Raw genomic sequence first — 21,320 nt, forward strand, 5'->3', positions numbered from 1 at the left:
TTATGTTGTCTATTTTAAATAATTGTACACACACACACATATAAATATATGAACAAATAAAAATATTCTTTGATGTTATTTTCTGTTTTGTGTTATCTTTGTATTATGTAATGGGTTAGCTGAAGGCTATACAATATAATAGTAGTGCTTGGTGTGTCAGTGACTGTAAACTATTGCAAAGGTTTTTGCCGTAGCCTGCTCTCTGTAACTAGCTAATGAATACTATTGAATAAATACCAAAATGCTGTTTAAATTACTTTGAGATGGAGTTTAACATGCCATTGTGCAGGAAATGGCAACTTTCCATAATCTATTTTATGTCAGTTACCCATAATCATAATTATGCCTAAAAAAATCATTCAGATTATTTTATAATTAATTAGGAATTCATTTGAAATAATATTATTGCAAGGATTCCGTTAAAAAAATGTGTCCTATAAAGTGATGAGTAGATAATTAGAACTACAAATACCATGAATGCCTTAATAAAACATCATTTCCGGGTTTTGGTTACCTAGAAACCAAGCAAACCGTTTTACAGCAGCGTACATGTATGGGACGTACACCGAAAATTCAAGTGCCTTGAAGAACGGATTTATTAAACATTTCATTTAAAAGAAGACAACGCTGAAATCCAAAAAAGTCATCGGGACTAAAAAACTTTTAGCACCCCCCCTAAAAACCGAGAGAAAATTGGTTCATAACGCTGAGGCAGGCTAGCAAGCTAAGCTAAAGCAAAGATGTTTATTTATCTCAGTAAGAAGGTAATTGTGAAACATTGCGTTATAACTGTATTACTGCTAGCATTATAACAATATTGCTGCTAACTTATATGAATATTTGTCTCTGATTGAACGCGGTTTTGTTTATCAGGTTTGCTGATAGTAATTTTCAATAGCTTTTCTTAAAAAGTCGTTTTAATGATAATGACAGCTGTTTCTGCGTATACAACTTGTTTATCAGGGACGTTGGCTTTGTTGTGTGTCTTCAGATTGCGATTCCAAACAATACCGTTTTAAAGTGTGTGTCTTGGAATAAAGACCAAGGTTTCATCGCCTGTGGAGGAGAGGATGGGCTTTTAAAAGTTCTCAAACTTGAGACTTATACAGGTGGGAACCTGAACTGCCAGTATTTCTATATGGACAGACAAAATATGAACACCAATGTGAATGGTTTACTTCTATATATTCAACATAGGACTTTGAACGAAATCCATTAATCAACCAATAGTTGAGTACATTTATTTATCTTAGATGATGCCAAACTGAAAGGCTTGGCAGCGCCCAGCAACCTCTCTATGAATCAGACACTGGAAGGACACAGTGGTAAGAACGATAGAGGAGATGTGTCAGCTCAGTGTCTATGCGTTTTGTTTTAGTGTTTGTGTGTTCTGACTCTTGAGTTTTAATTTTGCTATGCAGGTGCAGTGCAGGTTGTGACTTGGAATGAACAATACCAGAAACTGACCACCAGTGACCAGAATGGGCTCATTATTGTCTGGATGCTTTACAAAGGTACACAGTCCCTTAACAAACCATATAGAAAATACACTGATTATGCTCTGTTTTTATGTGTGCATGTGCAACCGTGTGTGACACTTTTTTTTGTGATTTTGTGTGTTGTCAAACAGGTTCATGGTATGAAGAAATGATTAATAACAGGAATAAGTCTGTGGTGAGGAGCATGAGCTGGAATGCTGATGGTCTGAAGATCTGTATTGTGTACGAGGACGGTGCATTGTCTGGATGCTTTACAAAGGTACACAGTCCCTTAACAAACCATATAGAAAATACACTGATTATGCTCTGTTTTTATGTGTGCATGTGCAACCGTGTGTGACACTTTTTTTGTGATTTTGTGTGTTGTCAAACAGGTTCATGGTATGAAGAAATGATTAATAACAGGAATAAGTCTGTGGTGAGGAGCATGAGCTGGAATGCTGATGGTCTGAAGATCTGTATTGTGTACGAGGACGGTGCTGTGATTGTGGGCTCGGTGGATGGTGAGCACAGGACTGATTTTATTATAATTATTATTTATTTTCTTATTTTTAAGTCAAAGCACTACAGGCAAACCCTTTTTTTAATACACTGGGCACATTTGTGATTTTGGGTTTCATAACGTTGTTTAAGACTAGTGGAAAGAAAACATCCAAAATACACTTAGCACAATAAAAGAGTTTTTAGTTAAATCAGATTTACATGCACTTTATTTATTTGTGTCTGTAGATTTAAATTACACTACATATCTTTAAAGGCCATTGTCTCAAAATTAGTTTTTTTCTCCTGCACTGAGCCAGAAATCTCCACTTCAGTAGCACTCACATACACTAGATTATATTCTGAAGTTTTTTAAAGAGCGGTTTGTTCATATATAATTTTTTTATGCAACATTTTATTCTTAAATACATTTATTCCTGAATTATTTTTCTGGCGGTTGACAGTATTTTTTTAAATTAAGGAATGATAAAAAGAGATATACAAAATCCCCTCTGTAAAATTTTTTTTTTTTTAAACTCTAACATGTCAACAATATCAAACAAGAATTTTAAACCTGGCTTGTCCAATGTTAAGATTTCTGTTCTGGAAATGTAAATAGACAATTTATCATTTGCATATACAAGGGTCAAAGACGTTAAAATGTCAGCATCAAAAGATATTTACAAAAGTGGTTTTATGTCCATAGAAAGCACATGAAATGTAAGTAAAGTGACTACTTTTAAGGTTTCAAATAAGTTTTTGGAGGATAAAATGTCAAAATCTGGTTAAAATTATGTTACAATAATTTTAAATATTACAATATTTATGTAAAAATTCAAACAACATGCTTATTCTGACGTGTAGATACTAAAATATATAAAAGAATAAGGGAGCATATTAAATTTTATTTTGTTTTAAATGAGTAAAAAATTCTTACTGACAAATGGGCAAAACCTAGGATAGTGGCAAATTAAAAAAATGTAAAATTACAACTAATTAGTATTTGGGGTGAAAGTAATTAGTCTTTTAATATGTCATAAATTGATTTTTGTTGTAAATATGCCTGACAAGATTGTTACACTGAATGACATTTTAGTGGGTCTTTTCTCAGAAAAACAAAAATTGCAATTAAATTAAACAGAAAAAATGTAATTGTTTGGTGGGAAAACAACAACAATTTAAAGCAGTATTACACCTATTGTTTTTATGCTTAAACCCTTTTTCGTCATAGACCCGGTGAAGTGTGGTGATATCAATTCATTTTTTTACCCTATTCACCTGGTGTGTTTTAAATAAAAACATTTTTAAAGTATTTTATTATAATATTAAATTATTTTATTATTTATTAAAAAGCAACAAATCCATCAAGATATAGGTGTTTGTTGTTTTATTATATAGTTTTGACTTTTCATGCTTGTACATTTGGTTTGTGTGAATATAAATGTGTGTGTTTGCTTTGTTTTGTGATCTTGCAGGGAACAGGATCTGGGGTAAAGAACTTAAGGGGACCCAGCTGGCACATGTGGCCTGGTCTCCAGACAGTAAGATCCTGCTGTTTGGGATGGCCAATGGAGAGATCCACATCTACGACAACCAGGGAAACTTCATTGTGAGTGCTGAGATGCTGGAAACACTCTCTGTTCATCATTGTGTCTTTAGTCAGCTACTTCTACTAGTTTTCCTCTGGGGTCCTGAGGATGTTTTTCACTTTAATCCAGTCAGTTTGAGTAGTACTGCTATTAAAAACACAAATTTGCTCTTATTGTGTGTGTTTATGCCCAGATGAAGATGACCATGAGTGGTTTGGCGAATGCAGCAGGTTCCCTCAGTATATCAGGTATTCACTGGTACCCTGGAACAGAGGGATATCTGGAACCAGACTGCCCCTGCCTAGCTGTTTGCTTCACTAACGGGCACTGCCAAGTGATGAGGCACGAGAGTGATGACAGTGAGTTTATCCATTTCTTTATCTCTCTTTGTGCATGCTAAGTGACATACATTCTAGTACAGATCTGAGTAAGATTGTGTGTGCGTATGTGTGCAGGTCCTGTGATCATCGAGACGGGTATGTGGCATGTGGCCAGTATCCAATGGAATCACTGTGGCAGTGTTCTAGCTATAGCAGGATCACTCAGAAACAGCGGAGCAGAGAAAGACGTAAATGTTGTTCAATTCTACACACCGTTTGGAGAGGTGAGTACACACATGCTTCATACAGACACATTTCAGGTTCTACAAAGATAATATATCTTGTCATACACAATTGTTTCGCAAGTTTGGGGTCGGTAAGACTTTTGTAATATTTTTGAAAAAGTCTCTTAAAAGTACAGTAAAAACAGCAATATTTTGAAAGATTATTAAAAATATGAATAACCTGTTTTCTATTTTAATTTATTTTACAATGAAATGTATTCCTGTCGTGGCAAAGCTGAATTTTCGGAAGCCGTTGCTCCAGTCTTCAGTGTCACATGATCCTTCAGAAAACATTTTAATATGCTGATTTGTTGCTCAAGAAATTTTTTTATTATTAGCAATGTTAAAACAATTTCCACAATATTTTTGCTGAGTACGTTTACATGGACATCAATATTCCGATTTTAACACGATTAAGACAATACTCTCATTAAGAATCCACCATGTAAACAGAGATTGCCTTAATCCGGCTAAAGTCATATTCGAAGTAAACACAAATCGAATTAAGACATGTGGAGTATTCCTATTTTAGTCGCATTATTGAAGTGCAGTATAGACATGTACACACCTTAATCACATTATTACCGTCATGTAGGACTTTTTGCCACATTTTGCGACAGGAGGATACACACACATCAGTGGTCAACCGTTTGACGGCAAACAAAAGAGCATGGCTTCAACACCGCCGTCATCTGTTTGCACGTATAGCATGACAAATAATTAACTGCACTTGAAGCTTTCAGTAAATTAAAAATGAAACACCCAAAACTGTATATGGCATCATAACGAAGACAAACTATATGTTTATATGTGAAATTCTGGAGGGGACGTCGGATGGCGTCGTGTGGTGACGTAATGACGTGTGCCGTTAATCGAACTATGTACTATAACATGTAAAATGGGAACATGAAAGCAACTCATGTAAACACCTTAATCGTAATATTGTCTTATTAAAATAAGGTAAATAATTAGATTACTGATGTCCATGTAAACGTACTGTTGATGCACTTACGTCTGATGTCATCACGTGTCTTAGCACTTGCGGACTCTGAAGGTTCCGGGCAAGCAGATGACTGCTGTATCATGGGAAGGTGGAGGACTCCGAATTGGCCTAGCTGTAGACTCTTACATTTATTTTGCTAACATTCGGCCAGATTACAAGGTAATTTAGCTGTAAATAATGGCTATAAAATATTTTTTTTTCCCTCTCTGAGATAACATCTTACTCTGTCTCTGTAGTGGGGTTACTGCAGTAACACAGTGGTGTATGCATACACACGGCCTGATAGGCTGGAGTACAGTGTGGTGTTCTGGGACACTAAGAATAATGAGAAGTTTGTAAAATATGTCAAGAGTCTCATGTCCATCACCACCTGTGGAGATTTTTGCATTTTGGCCACCAAAGCAGACGACACACATCCACAGGTACTAAACCAGGGATCTGTTCAGCTTTTTTTCTGATGAAGAGGGATATTGTAAGTTATAATATTGTTTTAAATCAAATCAAAAGTCATATCTGTGATTTGATCAAATTCTATGTTTTTTCCCCCAGGAGGACACTGACACTGAGGCTGGATCAGCTATGGTAAAGACACCTCTTATATCCCAATGTAGTAAAAAGCTATGAAATATTTCCATATGCACTTTGGTCACAGACACCAGAAAGTTACAGACAGGAGAGATTTAACAATAATACATGACTGTAGCTGTTTTCATTGACCATGAGAAACCTGATCAAACATACAGATGTGACTGTATCATGACATTTTACAAAGTAAGAACTAAACAACTAATAGCAACTCTGAACCAGGTCTACGTTCAGTAGGACAGAGGACAGTGGAAAGACAATGTAATGTAGAATTTAATTATGTTAAAACTGAGAAAGCTGTTCTTAAGCACCAGATGCAACCGCTTTACCACAGGCATTTAATGAGCTGTCCAATCAAAACACCTCAAAGGATCGGTCTAAGAGGAGAAAGGTATTATGAACATCAGCAAAAAAAAGCCTCTCAGATATTTCCGTAATGCTGTTTTGTGAAGTGTATCCATGCAGTAAAGAGATGCCTGTCTGTCCTTTGTCCACAGTATGCTCTGGTGTTGTGTAACTCCATTGGAACCCCACAGGATTCTAAATATATTGACATCGGTGGGTAAAACATTTTTCACTGTCTCGATATGTAAGGGATCATGCAGATTCAGCAGGTCATTATTGCAAAATAAACTCGTAAGCAAGGGTTATGAATACCCAGAAGCAAATAAATAAATAAATGCACATTTTTGTTGAAATTATTTTATTATTTGAGCTAATGTTTCCTGGGACAACAGTCTGTTATAGAATCAAGCATTCCAGAGAGATGTGTATTAGTAACATTTTTTTGATTATTTCTCATTTTGTCATTTTTGGTTTAAATAAGGCACGAATGGTCTTATTAGCCCTAGGCTTCAGGCTTATTTGACATATATGTAATTTAGAACAGTTTCTTTGATGATAAGCAAGCAGACTGCTTGTTTTTGTAATGATGTAACACCAACATACACAGTGTGAAAGCTGCGGTGGGAATCCCAGCTCCTGTCCTGTCACTCCCATAGGCATCCCGCTAAATTCCTCCCCTGGTTGGGAGAGCAGATCTGTTCCAGACATTCAGCCTGATCTCTCTGGACAGATTTCAGAGCCGGAACAGCAACACACAAGAGAATCTGTAGTTACTCATAGAAAAACATATTTTTAGGTGAAATCTGTCCTTGAATCCTGCTCTGAATAAAGGTTTGTGTGATTTTCAACAGCCTTTGAAATCGCACAAACCTTCAACAGATACATTCTAAAAAATGCTGGGTTAAATTTTGGTTAAATTTTTAAATTAGCTTTTTAACCCAACAGTTGGGTTAGTCCATATTTGACCCAACATTGGGTTGAAACAACCCAGCATTTTTTAGAGTGTAGCTTTGATGTATAGATAAGCTAATCTCACCTGATTTTTTAAAATAAGGATGTAACTGGTTAAAGGAATTTCTCATCCTTCACTTTCCACAAAGTGAAATTAAGACATTCTAGTTGTTCATTCACTATTTTTTTGCTCTCTGTTTTCTGCCACAGAGCCCCTGTTTGTCACTATGACGAAGACTCACGTGATTGCTGCATCTAAGGAAGCGTTTTATGTTTGGCAGTATCGTGTGGCCAAGAAACTCACTGCTCTTGAAATCAACCAGGTCGCCAAGACAAGAAAGGAAGGTCGAGAGAGGTGAGGGTCAAAAGTCACCAGTAGTGGGTCACCAGTGCTTAAAGATGGATTTAAAGGGATAGTTCACCCAAAAATAAAAATTCTGTCATTAATTACTCCAAACCTGTAAGACCTTAAGTTAAGATATTTTTGATGAAATCCGAGAGCTTTTTTACCATCATTTACCATTTAAAAGTTTGGTGTCGGTAATATTTTTCATGCATTTGAATCTCTTGTGCTCACAAAGGCTGGATTTATTTGATCAGAAATACAGTAAAACAGTAATATTGTGATGTATTATTGCAATTTATAACAACTCTTTTATATTTAAATATATCTTTTTTTATTCCTGTGAGTGTTCTGCACCATTACTCTAGTCTTGACTCATATGATTCTTCAGAAATCATTCTTGTGTGCGGAATTGGTGCTCAAGGAACATTTCTTATTATTATCAATGTTAGATTGTTTTTAACATTGATAATAATAAGAAATGTTTCTTGTGCTGCTTAATACAGTATTTTTGTGGAGACTGATTCATTTTTTCCAGGAATTTTTGGTGAATAGATGTAAATTTAGCTATAAACATATAATGGCTCTATAAAAACATATAATTATACATGTTTTTTCACTTTTGTATAAATGCTTGCTCAATGAATGTATTAATTTCTTTCATATTTTTCTAAAATTTAACAAATACACAAGTATTAAATGCAGTAATCATAGTGACACGGACATAGTGATCATGTCATAATTTTAATAAAATGAAAAAAATGAATTAAATGGTACTTTTGTTTTAAGAACATATTAATTAACATTAAGATTTATTTCAGAGTGGAAATATAGCTTCTTCAAAAACTAACTGCATTTGAATTTATTGTGCATGCTTTGTCCCATGTCTCAGACTCAGTGGCTAAATGAAAGAAGCAGCTCTGTGTAATATGTAAGCTTTCATCAGATGAAGTGATGTTCCTTATTGAGGCGTACAGTCTGTGGGCAGGCCTGTCTGCCGGTCTGTCTATCGGGATAGTGTGAGGGTGTGCTCGCTGACGGCAGCACTTTGGAAAAGTTTGGTTCATGGCTGTGTGATGAAATCCTGCGACCCACACACTGGAACGGACCCAGTGTTCTGTTTGCCTTCCACATGATAGAAATACATTGCCTCTCTTGCTTATTCTTGCTCACTTTACCTGCACACTATCTCTTTTCAGTCTCGTCTTGCTGACTCTTTTCTCTAGGGTTTATCACATCGATGACAGTCCAAGCGGAACATCAGATGGGACACTGAACTTTGCCAAAGCCTTCACAGTGAGTACACTCAGCACAGACACTTACCTGTGGCTCTCTCAGCCTCTCGTGAGAGGATTAGTGGGAAAAGCTGTCATAGAACACGGCTCAGATAGTCTGTTTATGAATTATTTTATATTTGTGCTATGTTTTCCTTGATCCACACATCTTTATGTGACATCGGTCACATAAGACGCTTCTGAGTTATCCAAATGTCATCTAAACTTGTGTTTACAAGAAGTATGGAGGCTGCAGTCCACTTTTTCATATGACAGCCCTGAGAAAAGGGTCATGACAGTGAGATGTTTTTCTTTTTTCTTTTTTCTTTTCTTTAGGCCACCAGAGATCAGATCTGCTGCATTACAGCATCAGACAGAATGCTTATAGTGGTACGTCTGATTTACACAAGGACACATGCTTTTTCATCTCAAAGTTTCTGCGTTATTGATATGTGGTTGTGATGTCCGCAGGGCCGTGAGTCTGGTATCCTACAGAGATACAGCCTGCCCAACATCACCCTCCTGCAGAAATATTCCCTTACCTCCAGACCGTATCAGCTGTCCCTCAATTGTAACTCCAGGTCTGAATTCTCTCTCCTTTTTTTCTCTCTGTTCTTGTCCAATTGTAATTTTATGCCATTTTGGCACTATCAGTGTTAGACTAATCACAAATTTTTCCTGCTTGTATAGTGAGAGATTGTTTTAAAATAATTGTATTTTTCTAGCCGACTGGCTATTATAGACATTACGGGCGTGTTGACGTTTTTGGACGTAGAGACACGGGCTTCGTCAGGGGATGCAGAGGGCGGTTCCACAGCTGGAGACCCATCTAAATTTGAGCGCAAGGATGTCTGGGATATGAAATGGGCTAATGACAACCCAGATCTGTTCTCCATGATGGAGAAAACCAGAATGTATGTCTTTAGAAACCTGGACCCTGAGGTGAGGCATAGAGAAAGAGTTACGTATGTATTCATATGCACATATATGTTGAGTGTTGTGGCATGAGAAAATTACTGAAAAAGCACATAAATGGAAAGAAAGGATGACAGTTTTGTCAGAGCTAATCCCCTCTTAAGTATACAGGGTTCAGGAAGTGCTGCCGTTTTCAAACAAACACACATGCACACACACATGCCAGCTTCAGTAAATCACAGAGCACATGGCCTGTAGATCAGACCACCCACTGTAGAGATTCAGCAGAGCTTTTTTCTTCATGCACAGAAAGACAGCAGGTAGTTTACAGGTCCAGTTCACACATTATTATTTATAAGCAATATTCACACAAATGATATATATATATATATATGTACATTCATAATTAATCAGTTTGAACTTTAAAAAAAAAAAACTTCAGTTGTTTTAATTTGCAGCAGTATTAGTGTGAGTATTCTCCTGACAAGCTTTTATTTTTGTTGTGTTTTGAACACAGGAACCAATTCAAACGTCTGGCTTCATCTGCCACTTTGAGGATCTGGAGATCAAATCTGTTCTTTTGGATGAGATTATGAGGGTTGGTTGGAATATATTGGATTGAATCAATTCGTAGTTGAATATGAATTTATTTTTAACTTGTGAATCTCAGTGAATTTTAAAATTGAGATTTCCAGGGCTGAAAAATTAACATAATAGTATAATGGAAATGAACAAATTCCTAAAAAAAAAGCCTATATATTAGCTGTGCTCTGCTAAATTGTTATAATTTCTATAAAATTATTATTATTATTATTATTTTAAATGTTATCTTAATTTGTCAAGTTTTGTGAACCCTGAATATATATATATATATATATATATATATATATATATTATAATAATCTTTCAGGATCCAGAGGTTCCCAATAAAGATTATTTAATAAACTTCGAGATCCGCTCGCTGAGGGACAGCAGGGCACTTATTGAGAAGGTTGGAATTGAAGATGCTTCTCAGTTTATTGAGGACAATCCCCATCCGCGTCTCTGGTGAGACACACACTCATTCCACACAATAAATGGGGCGGTTTGGTTATTTATTCAAGCATACCTGCACACGGAAAGAGGAATACATGAATGAAAGCATAGGAAGTACAGAACAGTGTTAAAACATACTGTGTGGGTTTGTGTATTTGTGTATGTGTTTAGCAGGACTGTGTTTGTTATACATTTTAGAGATTTAAGAGTGTGCAACATGGCAATGTGTGCACTGGAAGTGGAAAGTATGAGGTCAGTTTTATAGTCTGAATGAAGTCTGAGCTACAGTTTTATGATCTGAATGATGATCCTGGCACTGGCAGGACAAGATGAAACCAATAAGACAGCACACTTCTGGCTTCTGGAGAGCTTTGTCCTTCAGTACCTGTCTGACCGTTTAAGAAAGGGAAACCTGGATAAACTGGAATAAAATAAACTGTAATGTTGACAGGCCCTTTACTGTGCAAGTATTTATGGTTGTGTTCGTTTAAAAAATATAAATCTTCATCTAAGACAGAGATGAAAGAGAGAACGATGTTACCTGTAGTCGTAAAGCATGGCAGTCTTGGAGTGGCTCTATTGATTTAACGAACCACTGGATTTTTAGTGGCTCTGTCAGTTCTCACAGCACAAGGAGGAATTTCAGATTGGACTCTTGCTACAGAAGCAGGGAGGTAAACCCAGAGATCTAACATACATTGACAGGACTCTTTACAGTTTCACCATTTGTTGAAAAATTTAGAAGTGAATCTCTCAAAACCAGTTAAGACCACATCCAGATCACGTTTAACCCCATAATCTAGAAAAATATCTATAAATTACTATATCTTGCTAAATCATATTAATTATATTTAGGTATTTTATATCAGTACTTGCTATGTTGTCTTTAATCTGCATTTTTAAATGTAGGTTTCTTTTTTCTTTCTTTGATTTTGGGGTGAAACAGGAAATTGAGATTCACCTTTTAGTGTATTATCAAGTGAGTTGCTGTTAATACTGTCAGACGGGAACTGGAGAAGGAATCCTACAGGAATATGGTATAAAGAAAACAAGAGCTGTGTCAGCTCTCTCTTTCAGTCTGTGTGTGTTTGCTTTAATACGAGCGTGAGAGCTCAAAGGCTCTGTTGTTTGATTTTACTCATCCTTAACATGCCAACATGTCAGAGGTCAAAGGTTTTCTTAGCTTTCCATGAGTGCATGAAAAGATCCCGGACACAGTCACTTCACTATCCTTGGCCACTTTTTGTGGCTCAGTTCCCTAAAACTGTCCAGGGTGTCATCAGTCAAACAGATTTAGCTATATGCAGCTGAAAGATTATCAGTGTCATTTTGTTTATGTCCAGATTTATGATGCTGTTTGCTCGTTGTAAAGATCAAATATTATACAAATACTCCAAACAAATAATTTCATCAGAACTAATGTATCATATACTAGGTGTCATGTAATCTCAAATATGAGATTTAGTGTGAAGTTTCAGTTTTATTTGATGGTTGAAAATTCAGTCAGTTGTATCTGTGCATGCACTTCCAGGCGTCTGTTGGCAGAAGCAGCGCTGCAGAAGCTGGATTTGAAGATGGCTGAACAGGCGTTTGTGCGCTGTAGAGACTACCAGGGCATTGAATTTGTGAAGAGACTGAGCAATCTACAAAGTGAAGCCATGAAACAAGCCGAGGTAGCTGCTTACTTCAGCAGGTTTGAGGAGGCAGAGAGGATGTACCTGGACATGGACCGCAGGTACACACAGACATATATGCATGCTGTCATACACAAACCTAGAAGAGCTTCATATCCTCTGTGAAATCTCTGTGGACAAAAACACTTCACTTAAAAAAATTGTATTGTTAAATTAATTTGATTAAATTGTGTTGTTGTTAACTAAAACTACTGTTTCAGGAATTTAAATGAAGCTAAAATAAAAAGAATAAACAAGTATAAAATTAAAAGCTTCATTTTATGCATCAAGCTTCACATGATGGCGCCGACGCTGATGGCTGCCTCCGTGGCGTGCTCCGCAATTGTTTTTATGTTTTTGTTAGCTTGTCCTGTCTTTAGTTATATCCCTGCAATCAGTTTCACCAGAGACGAATTGCTGGACATTCGGAAGTACACACCACCCGATATTTCACTGGTTTTCGACTATTCGGATGTTTTGCTGGACATTGTTGTCGGGGGAGCTGCTGCGCTGATCAAGCGCTTCAGGACGCGCAGACGGGGGAAGCGAGCCGGCGCGCTCGTCAAGCTCAGACAGCGCGGATTCAGAACGCCGTTGCCAAGATCAAATATTATACAAATACTCCAAACAAATAATTTCATCAGAACTAATGTATCATATACTAGGTGTCATGTAATCTCAAATATGAGATTTAGTGTGAAGTTTCAGTTTTATTTGACGGTTGAAAATTCAGTCAGTTGTATCTGTGCATGCACTTCCAGGCGTCTGTTAGCAGAAGCAGCGCTGCAGAAGCTGGATTTGAAGATGGCTGAACAGGCGTTTGTGCGCTGTAGAGACTACCAGGGCATTGAATTTGTGAAGAGACTGAGCAATCTACAAAGTGAAGCCATGAAACAAGCCGAGGTAGCTGCTTACTTCAGCAGGTTTGAGGAGGCAGAGAGGATGTACCTGGACATGGACCGCAGGTACACACAGACACATATGCATGCTGTCATACACAAACCTCAAAGAGCTTCATATCCTCTGTGAAATCTCTGTGGACAAAAAAAAAAAATTTTATTGTTAAATTAATTTGATTAAATTGTGTTGTTGTTAACTAAAACTACTGTTTCAGGAATTTAAATGAAGCTAAAATAAAAAGAATAAACAAGTATAAAATTAAAAGCTTCATTTTATGCATCAAGCTTCACATGATGGCGCCGACGCTGATGGCTGCCTCCGTGGCGTGCTCCGCAATTGTTTTTATGTTTGACTCAAGCTAAAACTGAAAAATAAATTGAAGATAAATAATAAAATATATAAAAAAACTAATAAAAATGAAAAAAGCACATAACGACATTGCTAAAACAAAAATAAAAATGACAGACTAATTTAAAATATTCAGAAATATAATAGTATATAAATAATAACACTGAAAATATAGTACTGAGCAGGATTCAAACTCACATGCACCAGCGTGCAACACATACAGTGTCCACCTCACTACAACTACTTGCTTTGCTTGTGAAAGTCTCTACTTTGTCTAAAAGTCTCTAACACTGTTTTACAAATGTCCTTGATTCTGATTGGTTGAGCCGTGTTCAAAGCTGTTACACCTTTGTTTACGTCTGTGTGTTGCTCGGCAACCACTTTGTTGCATCCACAACCATTTCTGAGGAACTACATTGTTTGGCGGAAGAATAGTGTTTTTATTAATATCATTACATTTGATTTGCTTTGTTTTATTTTGTGAAACCTTGCTGCATATATGGAATAACCGTTTTATGAAAGCAATAAGCCCCGTGAAGCCATGGTTTACACTGAATTTATAACAGCTAAGGGGGTTTTAGGCACTCCGCTTCGTGTCGTGCTTAGCTGTTATAAATTCACTGTAAACCATGGCTTCACGGGGCTTATTGCTTTATTCTACATTATATACTTTTTATTTATTTATTTTTTTTTACAATTTTTGGCTTTTTACCAAACAAAGCCATTCATATTTCTTCTGGCATTCAACAAGAAATTACCATATTTTAATTTAATGGAGTACTAAATTAAATAAACTACATGGATGGATGATTTTTAGATTGAAAAAAACACTCAAATCAATTTCCATATGTGTCTCTGTTGGTTTGGATCTGTATTTTTGTTTATGTAGTTATGGCCAACATTTTAATTAACTAAATTGAAAAAGCAACGGAAATCAATATTTTTTGAATGCTCATCTTTCATCTTTCTCCCCCTGGTCTCTAGGGATTTGGCGATAGGTTTGCGTATAAAGCTCGGTGATTGGTTCAGGGTTCTGCAGTTGTTGAAGACCGGATCAGGTGACTCTGATGATGCTCTTCTGGAGCAGGCCTACAACGCCATTGGAGACTATTTTGCAGACAGACAGAAATGGTAGGCTGTTTAAATGCGGGTGTGCATATGTGTTTATAAATATATGTATATGATTTGTGTGTGTGTGTGTGTGTGTGTGTGTCCAAAGCCACACAGCTGAATGTCTGTTGTATAAAATCTGTTTCAGTGTCATACACTTATTTAGGCATAAGCCAATAAAACAAAAGGTCTTTAAGATAAGTAAATTAATTTAAGTGTGTCCAAATATTTAACTGTTTTCTTTTACTTAAAAATTGTATTATTTGCGTGTTGACAGAGACTTGAAGTGTGTGTGTTCCACAGGTTGAATGCAGTGCAGTATTACCTTCAGGGTCGTAATCAGGAGCGTCTGGCTGAATGTTATTATATGCTGGAGGACTACGATGGTCTGGAGAGACTTGCAAACTCTCTACCAGAAAACCATAAACTGCTACCAGTGGGTGCTTTCTCTTTTTTCTCTCTCTCTCTCTCTCTCTCTCTCTCCCTCTTTCCAATTCTTTCAAAACCGACCAAGCAGTACTGTTTGGTTCATGTTGTCTTAATGGCTTGAACTGTGCTTTATTGTGTATGTAGGACATTGGTCAGATGTTTGTTACCGTGGGAATGTGTGAGCAGGCCGTCAGTGCATTTCTGAAATGTAACCAGCCCAAAGCAGCTGTGGATGCCTGTGTGCATCTAAACCAGGTGAGTGTTTATACTCAGCTTGTTGTATGGTTTTGATATGTTATGAATGTTATAGGTATAACGTGTTAATAATATATTAATCGTATGAATTATATTAATATTACAGTATATTAGGGCTGTCAGTTGATTTAAAAAAAGTAATTCTGATTAATCTGTTCATTGTAGTTAAAGCATCTGGATCACACAGAGCAAAGATAAAGACAAAGAACAACAGTACTCTTTTCTTGTCTCATTTGATAGACAACTCAGAATATATATTTCTCACACCTAAGCGCAAAATAATAAAGTAATATTAAATAATATATTAACTTTCTGGATATTTTTATGAATTAATTCATACATATATTTCATCTAAGAGGTTTATCTAAGAGCCACGCTTGTACAAATGATGCTGTCCTTTACTTGCAGGTGATATTTAATATATATTTTTTAGTCTCATAAATTAATTAGACTGTACAAAGTCTGCATAAGGTTTTACATTTGTTAAACCTCTCTGGATATCATTTCTAAATAAATGATTCAATAAAGAAGGTATTTTCTCTAAGAAGTACTGATCTGAAAAACAACAGACACACACTTGTGTTGTTTCTTTTGCAACATTTCTGATCAATCTTTAGAAATCACACAATGAATTAAATAATTATTATCCGTTATCTGCGTTAAAGACTTTGACAGCCCTATTTAATATGCATTTCTCAAAAGACCTCTTTCTCCCTTTCTTCACTGAGTACATTCTGACTCATTGCCTTCTCTTTGGCTTTTTTTGGGGGCCATTTAGAGATAATGATGCTTCTGTCATTAGTTTAAATGAGAGGTTCAGAGAGATCACAGTGCTCATCATCAGTTCTACTCAAAGATCCAGATGCAGCTGTAACGTCTTCACTCTCATCTGCTCATGAAACCTGTCTGTGATGAATGTTTAGATGTTTGATGGTTTTAATTGTGTGCACATTTCAGTGGAACAAAGCTGTTGAACTTGCCAAAGACCACAGTATGAAGGAAATTGGGCCTCTGCTGTCCAAATACGCCTCGCATCTGCTGGAGAAAAACAAAACTCTAGAGGCTGTAGAGCTCTACAGAAAAGCCCATCACTTCCTGGATGCTGCCAAGCTCATGTTTAAGGTATGTTAGTATCAGCTTGTGTAAGAAAACATTGTCAGTGGGGACCCTCAAGTTATGAAACCAGTGATGATGGAATTGCAAAAATGTACACTCTTCACGTTTAAAGTCAGGATATTTTGTAACTGTAAAATATTTTTTATTTCACCTCAGATCGCAGAAGAAGAGGCAAAAAAGAGAACACGACCACTGCGAGTGAAGAAGTTGTATGTGCTTGCTGCCCTGCTGGTGGAGAACTTCCACACCCAGATCAAAAGTTCACAGCAAAGCAAAATCAAGGGCAAGAAATCAGAGGTACTCTAAAAGTACATGTTCTAAACTCTTGTTACCTGTTTCCAGGTGCTGGATGTAGTTTAGATTTAGTACAGGTCTAACCAAATACAGGCGTATTATCATTTGTGATCTTTGCACAGAGCTGTGGTAGTTGGTAACTCTCGGTGCTGTGGTCTGCAGCTGCAGCCTGACTCAGAGTCCGACAGCATCGGAGGGGCAGGAAATCAGTTGTGATGAAGGGCTCATTTACAGCCTAGTGGTGGGTAATTTGTGTGTGTGATTTATTTCAGGCTACCAGTGCATTAGCAGGGTTGTTAGAGGAAGATGAGTCGTCTTCAGACAGCCGTATCCTGGATGACGCCTGGCGTGGGGCAGAGGCCTATCATTTCTTCCTGCTTGCGCAGAGACAGCTATACGAAGGCAAGGTGGACGCAGCCATGAGGACAGGTAACACTTAAAACCCATGCAATAGCATATGCACACTTACTATTAGAATATTGCTACATTATTTAGTCAATCAAAGAGGTTTGAATTTTTAAATTATTTCCTGTCTGTATTTTTCGGGTGCAATCTGTTGAGGTTTACCCAAAATTATCGCCATAATATAATAATTATTCAGAGGATTCTGTGTGACAATCTGTGTGTGTGAATGCATGCATGTTATGTCTGGCCTTGTCTGTGAACATAAAGTGTTAAATCGCTTACCTGAACTGAGAAAACAAACTCAAAGTGAAGTCTTTATAGCATTCAGTCCACACATACACACTCACAAAAAAAGGTTTGCTTACATGAAGGTCTAGACAAGATGTTTAAACCACAGATTACTTCATATCCAGGACCACCTGGACAAGAGGTGTGCATGCATGTATGTGTGTGGGTTAATGTTTCTGTCTTTGAGTTAGCCGTGTTTTCATTGCATACTAATATTAAAATACTAAAATCTTAAAACGATCTAATAAAAGCTATTTAAGTTAGGGATGCGCTGATATTAAAATTCTGAAAATATATATGAATAAATTGAACATTATTTTCATGTCATGACAGATAACCAATAAATGACCAATATTAAAAATCTATATAATTTTGGCTTAGTAATTTCAAATAAAACCGTAAAAACACATTTCGCAGTTGTTTAAAATGCTACAAGTGAATTTAGGCATCACAACTATATTGTTCAGTATGAAAATCAACATTCAGTGAGCAGCAAAGGTGTCTCTTATTAAAATCTCTTGTTCTTCAAATGTGAAGAAATGCAATAATTGCTTTATTCTCTATTTCCAGCTCTCCATCTCCGTGACTATGAGGATATTATCCCTGCTGTGGAGATTTACTCTCTGCTAGCCATCTGCTCATCTGCAAACTGTGCGTTTGGTACTTGCTCACGTGCCTTTATTAAGCTGGAGTCTCTGGAAACACTGACTCCAGATCAGAGGCAGCTTTATGAAGACCTGGCCCTGGAGATCTTCACCAAACACAGCCCTCGAGACACCCGGCAAAGCCAGCGAGACAGTCTCACTGATGGGTAAGTCAGGAACCTAATAGCCAGATGTACTTTACAAGCTCACTGAGTGAACAACCACTGGAAACATTCTCAGGCCCCGTTTAACCGATAACTGAGGTGGATCCTTCATTACGGCTGGTAGACAGAGCTGTGAGGTCACAGTGACGCAAGTGTAAAGTAGTGTGAGATGAGTGGTGTAAGGGTTAGCATGCATGACGTAGGCCCATATCACTGCAGGGTGCCGGGCGACTGGAAATTTCCAGACCATTCAAAATATTACATCAGCACAGTTCCTCCTGTAAACTGTAGTAAAACAGTGGGAAGATTATTGAATACACTACCATTGAAAAGTTTGGAGACAGTAAGATTTTTTGGTTTTTGAAAGAAGTTTCTTATGCTTACCAAGGCTACATTTATTACAGTATTATTGTGAAATTCCTGGGATGGCAAAGCTGATTTTCAGAATCATTACTCCAGTCTTCAGTGTCACATGATTCTTCAGAAATCATTCTAATATGCTGATTTGGTGCCCAAGTAACATTTCTTATTATGTTATCAAAGTGCAAACTGTGATATTTTAGTTTTTCAGGATTCCTTGAGGAGTAGAAAGATCATAAGAACAGCATTTATTTAAAAAAAAATTGTGTAACATTATAAATGCCTTTACTGTCACTTGCTGCATCATTGCTGAATAAAAAATAAAAAATAAAAATCTTACTGACCCCAAAATTTTTAGCAATATTTTATCTTTTTTTCCCTCATTGAAGATGTCCATTATCATTCATTCTCTGCAGACCCCAGAAAGGACATATACACATTACACACATTTACAGGGAAAATTTTCCAGAGTAATATTATTTTAATAACAGTTAAGTTATTTTAAGGGCCAGATAATTTACCATTATACCACAATATTTACACCAGTAATAAGGTAATTAGTAATCAGCACAAAACTTAAATGTGAGTCAGTGAAATAACTCCAAATTATGTTTGTAAAACAGCATGTGTGATGATGCATTCTTTCTTTTTTTTTCTCTCTTTTTATTATTTCCTTTCTTTCTCAGGCCGGAGGGCAAGTTGCCCACCTGTATAGTGACAGGAAGAGTGATATCGGAGTACCAGTTCTGGATGTGCAGTGTGTGTAAGCACTGTGCTGTGGAGCAGGAGATCACACAACACAACTTCTGTCCTCTCTGTCACTCCTCAGTGGGATAGATTTTTCCATCTCTTTCCCAAGCTCAGCTCTTGCTCCATCAAATGTCATTCTTTTCGATGTACTGTGGGACACAAACTCTGCCACAAGAGTAGAAGGCTTAAAATATATGTAATTTGGATGTTTAAACAAATGATCATATATATATACATTTTTTATATATATGGCATTTTCATGTACTTATGTATATAATTACATTATTTTACTTTAACAAAATTCTGCACAAAACAGTCGTGAAGACATTCTTACGTGAATCATCACATTCCACTCAATTTGACCATTTAAATAAAAATTTGTTAAACATTGTTTAACTCTTCGCAAAATTAGGAATAAATAATCTGGCTAATAACTGTATGTATGTATTTGTGACGTTTTTTAGTAAAAAAAAAAAGAAATTGATTCAGTGTATTCTGTTATTTTAAAATAAATGTTCCTATATTCACAAAAAGACTTTAAAAAATGTCTCAAATCTCTCAGACGCTGCTGTTCACTTTTGTCAGTTCTGATTTAAATTGAGAATTTACATATTTAATTTTAGGCACCTGTCCAGTGAAACTTTAGAGAAAGCATCTGTCGTATGTCACGCAATGCTGCTCTCTGCAGTCGCGCTCCAGAACTGACGCTTCTGACAGAATGTTGCATATGCTTGATACATTTATAGTATTTTCGCTGAGCATAAGTGACGGCGTTGTTCTTTATTGGACAAGAGTAGAATAGTTTTTTCTTTACGGTTTTCTTTTTTAGGGTGAACAACATATTTAAAAATACATACTTTAAAGCAGTGGTCACCAAACTGTTTAGGCCCAAGATCCCTGACCTCGGCCTTTATGAAAGACAAGATCTACCTATTGAAGAATTGATAGAAAAAGACATCCCAGATTGTACTTCAAATTTGAGGCCTTTTACATAGTATTTTAATTACTGATGCCTCAATCATAGCTGATTTAGAATTCAGATTTTCTTTTCTTTCTTTCTTTCTTTTTTTAACTAGCAAATTGGCTGATTCTGATACTGATATTTAAGCACATTTATTTATTGGCTATTTGCTTTATAACAAACAAACTGGCTTCAAACTAAAATATCTAGCCATTTGAAATTAGAGGCAACCACTGCATTTTAATCACGATCTGCACGGGCAGTTGTTGTTTTTTTATTTGATTTAGATTAATTTCAGGATTTAAAACAAAAAAAGAATGGTCTGACTTTAGGTGTTATTTATTTATTTGCTACATAAAACTTGACGGCCTCTAGAGGGCATCATCTGTCAATTCCTTTCTGCACGTGCGACAGGTGCTGCGCCAGGGAGAAATACTTTCACTCAAGAAAGTGACCGTGTTGACAAACCACTCGCTGTTTACTTGGTATAATAACTTGACACGCCTAAACGTAACTGCAGTAGCCTACGCCCGTCCTGAAACAATTTATTAAAATTACACACTTGATGCTCATAAAAGCAGCGACGACTCTTTTCCCTCAAACTTTTAAGTAGGCTTATATGCCTTTTCTTTTCTTTTCATTTCTTTTTCTTTTTCACAAAATCCATCCGACCTCTGCTGTCTTCCTCAGCAGTAACTCGAGGGATCTGTAATCTCACTCTTTTATTAGTTTTCTAATCCTTTAACTGGCCTTCACGGGTGGTCAAAGTGTCGGGGTCTAGCCCTGATTTCACCTCTCTCTGTCCTCCGATTCTTTTTCACTCAATCATTGTTCCTCCGTGGAGCATGTGGTGGCGCGTCCTGTAACGCAAAGCGCAAGCGCGTTTCAGTTGCCACGGGCCAGTGACGCACGGACGCACAGCTGCCCCGAGGCACCGCGAGTGCGTTAGCGGCACACTGTCTGCCAAGTGTCCCACCCTACACAGTCTGCTGCGGGACAT

The 21,320-nt window shown here is 36.7% G+C and overlaps 1 protein-coding gene across 1 annotated transcript; it reads left to right on the forward strand.

Annotated features, from left to right (window-relative positions):
• The first annotated feature begins 521 nt into the window (after positions 1-521).
• Positions 522-19,594, forward strand: wdr35 (WD repeat domain 35). The gene is made up of 29 exons (XM_016276739.1): positions 522-764; positions 992-1,109; positions 1,254-1,325; positions 1,422-1,514; positions 1,874-2,002; positions 3,455-3,588; positions 3,762-3,927; positions 4,024-4,172; positions 5,209-5,334; positions 5,412-5,597; positions 5,725-5,757; positions 6,095-6,151; positions 6,258-6,318; positions 7,267-7,411; positions 8,626-8,695; positions 9,010-9,063; positions 9,145-9,254; positions 9,399-9,615; positions 10,106-10,186; positions 10,499-10,635; positions 12,155-12,358; positions 14,529-14,675; positions 14,958-15,090; positions 15,228-15,338; positions 16,296-16,460; positions 16,611-16,751; positions 17,021-17,177; positions 18,012-18,252; positions 19,296-19,594. Exons 1-29 carry the CDS (start codon positions 741-743, stop codon positions 19,444-19,446), a joined length of 3,612 nt encoding a protein of 1,203 aa, XP_016132225.1. The 5' UTR covers positions 522-740; the 3' UTR covers positions 19,447-19,594.
• The last annotated feature ends 1,726 nt before the right edge of the window (positions 19,595-21,320 follow it).

Source organism: Sinocyclocheilus grahami, unplaced genomic scaffold (genome assembly GCF_001515645.1).
Source record: "Sinocyclocheilus grahami isolate Dianchi unplaced genomic scaffold, SAMN03320097.WGS_v1.1 scaffold106.1, whole genome shotgun sequence".
Classification (NCBI taxonomy): Eukaryota; Metazoa; Chordata; class Actinopteri; order Cypriniformes; family Cyprinidae; genus Sinocyclocheilus; species Sinocyclocheilus grahami.

What these genes read in the sequence shown, in the direction of transcription:
- wdr35 (XM_016276739.1), top strand. Translation starts at nt 741, where the DNA reads ATGTTTATTTATCTCAGTAAGAAG. An exon ending in TTAGAAACCTGGACCCTGAG is followed by an intron (nt 9,616 to 10,105) that starts GTGAGGCATAGA and finishes TTTTGAACACAG; the next exon opens with GAACCAATTCAAACGTCTGG. An exon ending in AATCCCCATCCGCGTCTCTG is followed by an intron (nt 10,636 to 12,154) that starts GTGAGACACACA and finishes ATGCACTTCCAG; the next exon opens with GCGTCTGTTGGCAGAAGCAG.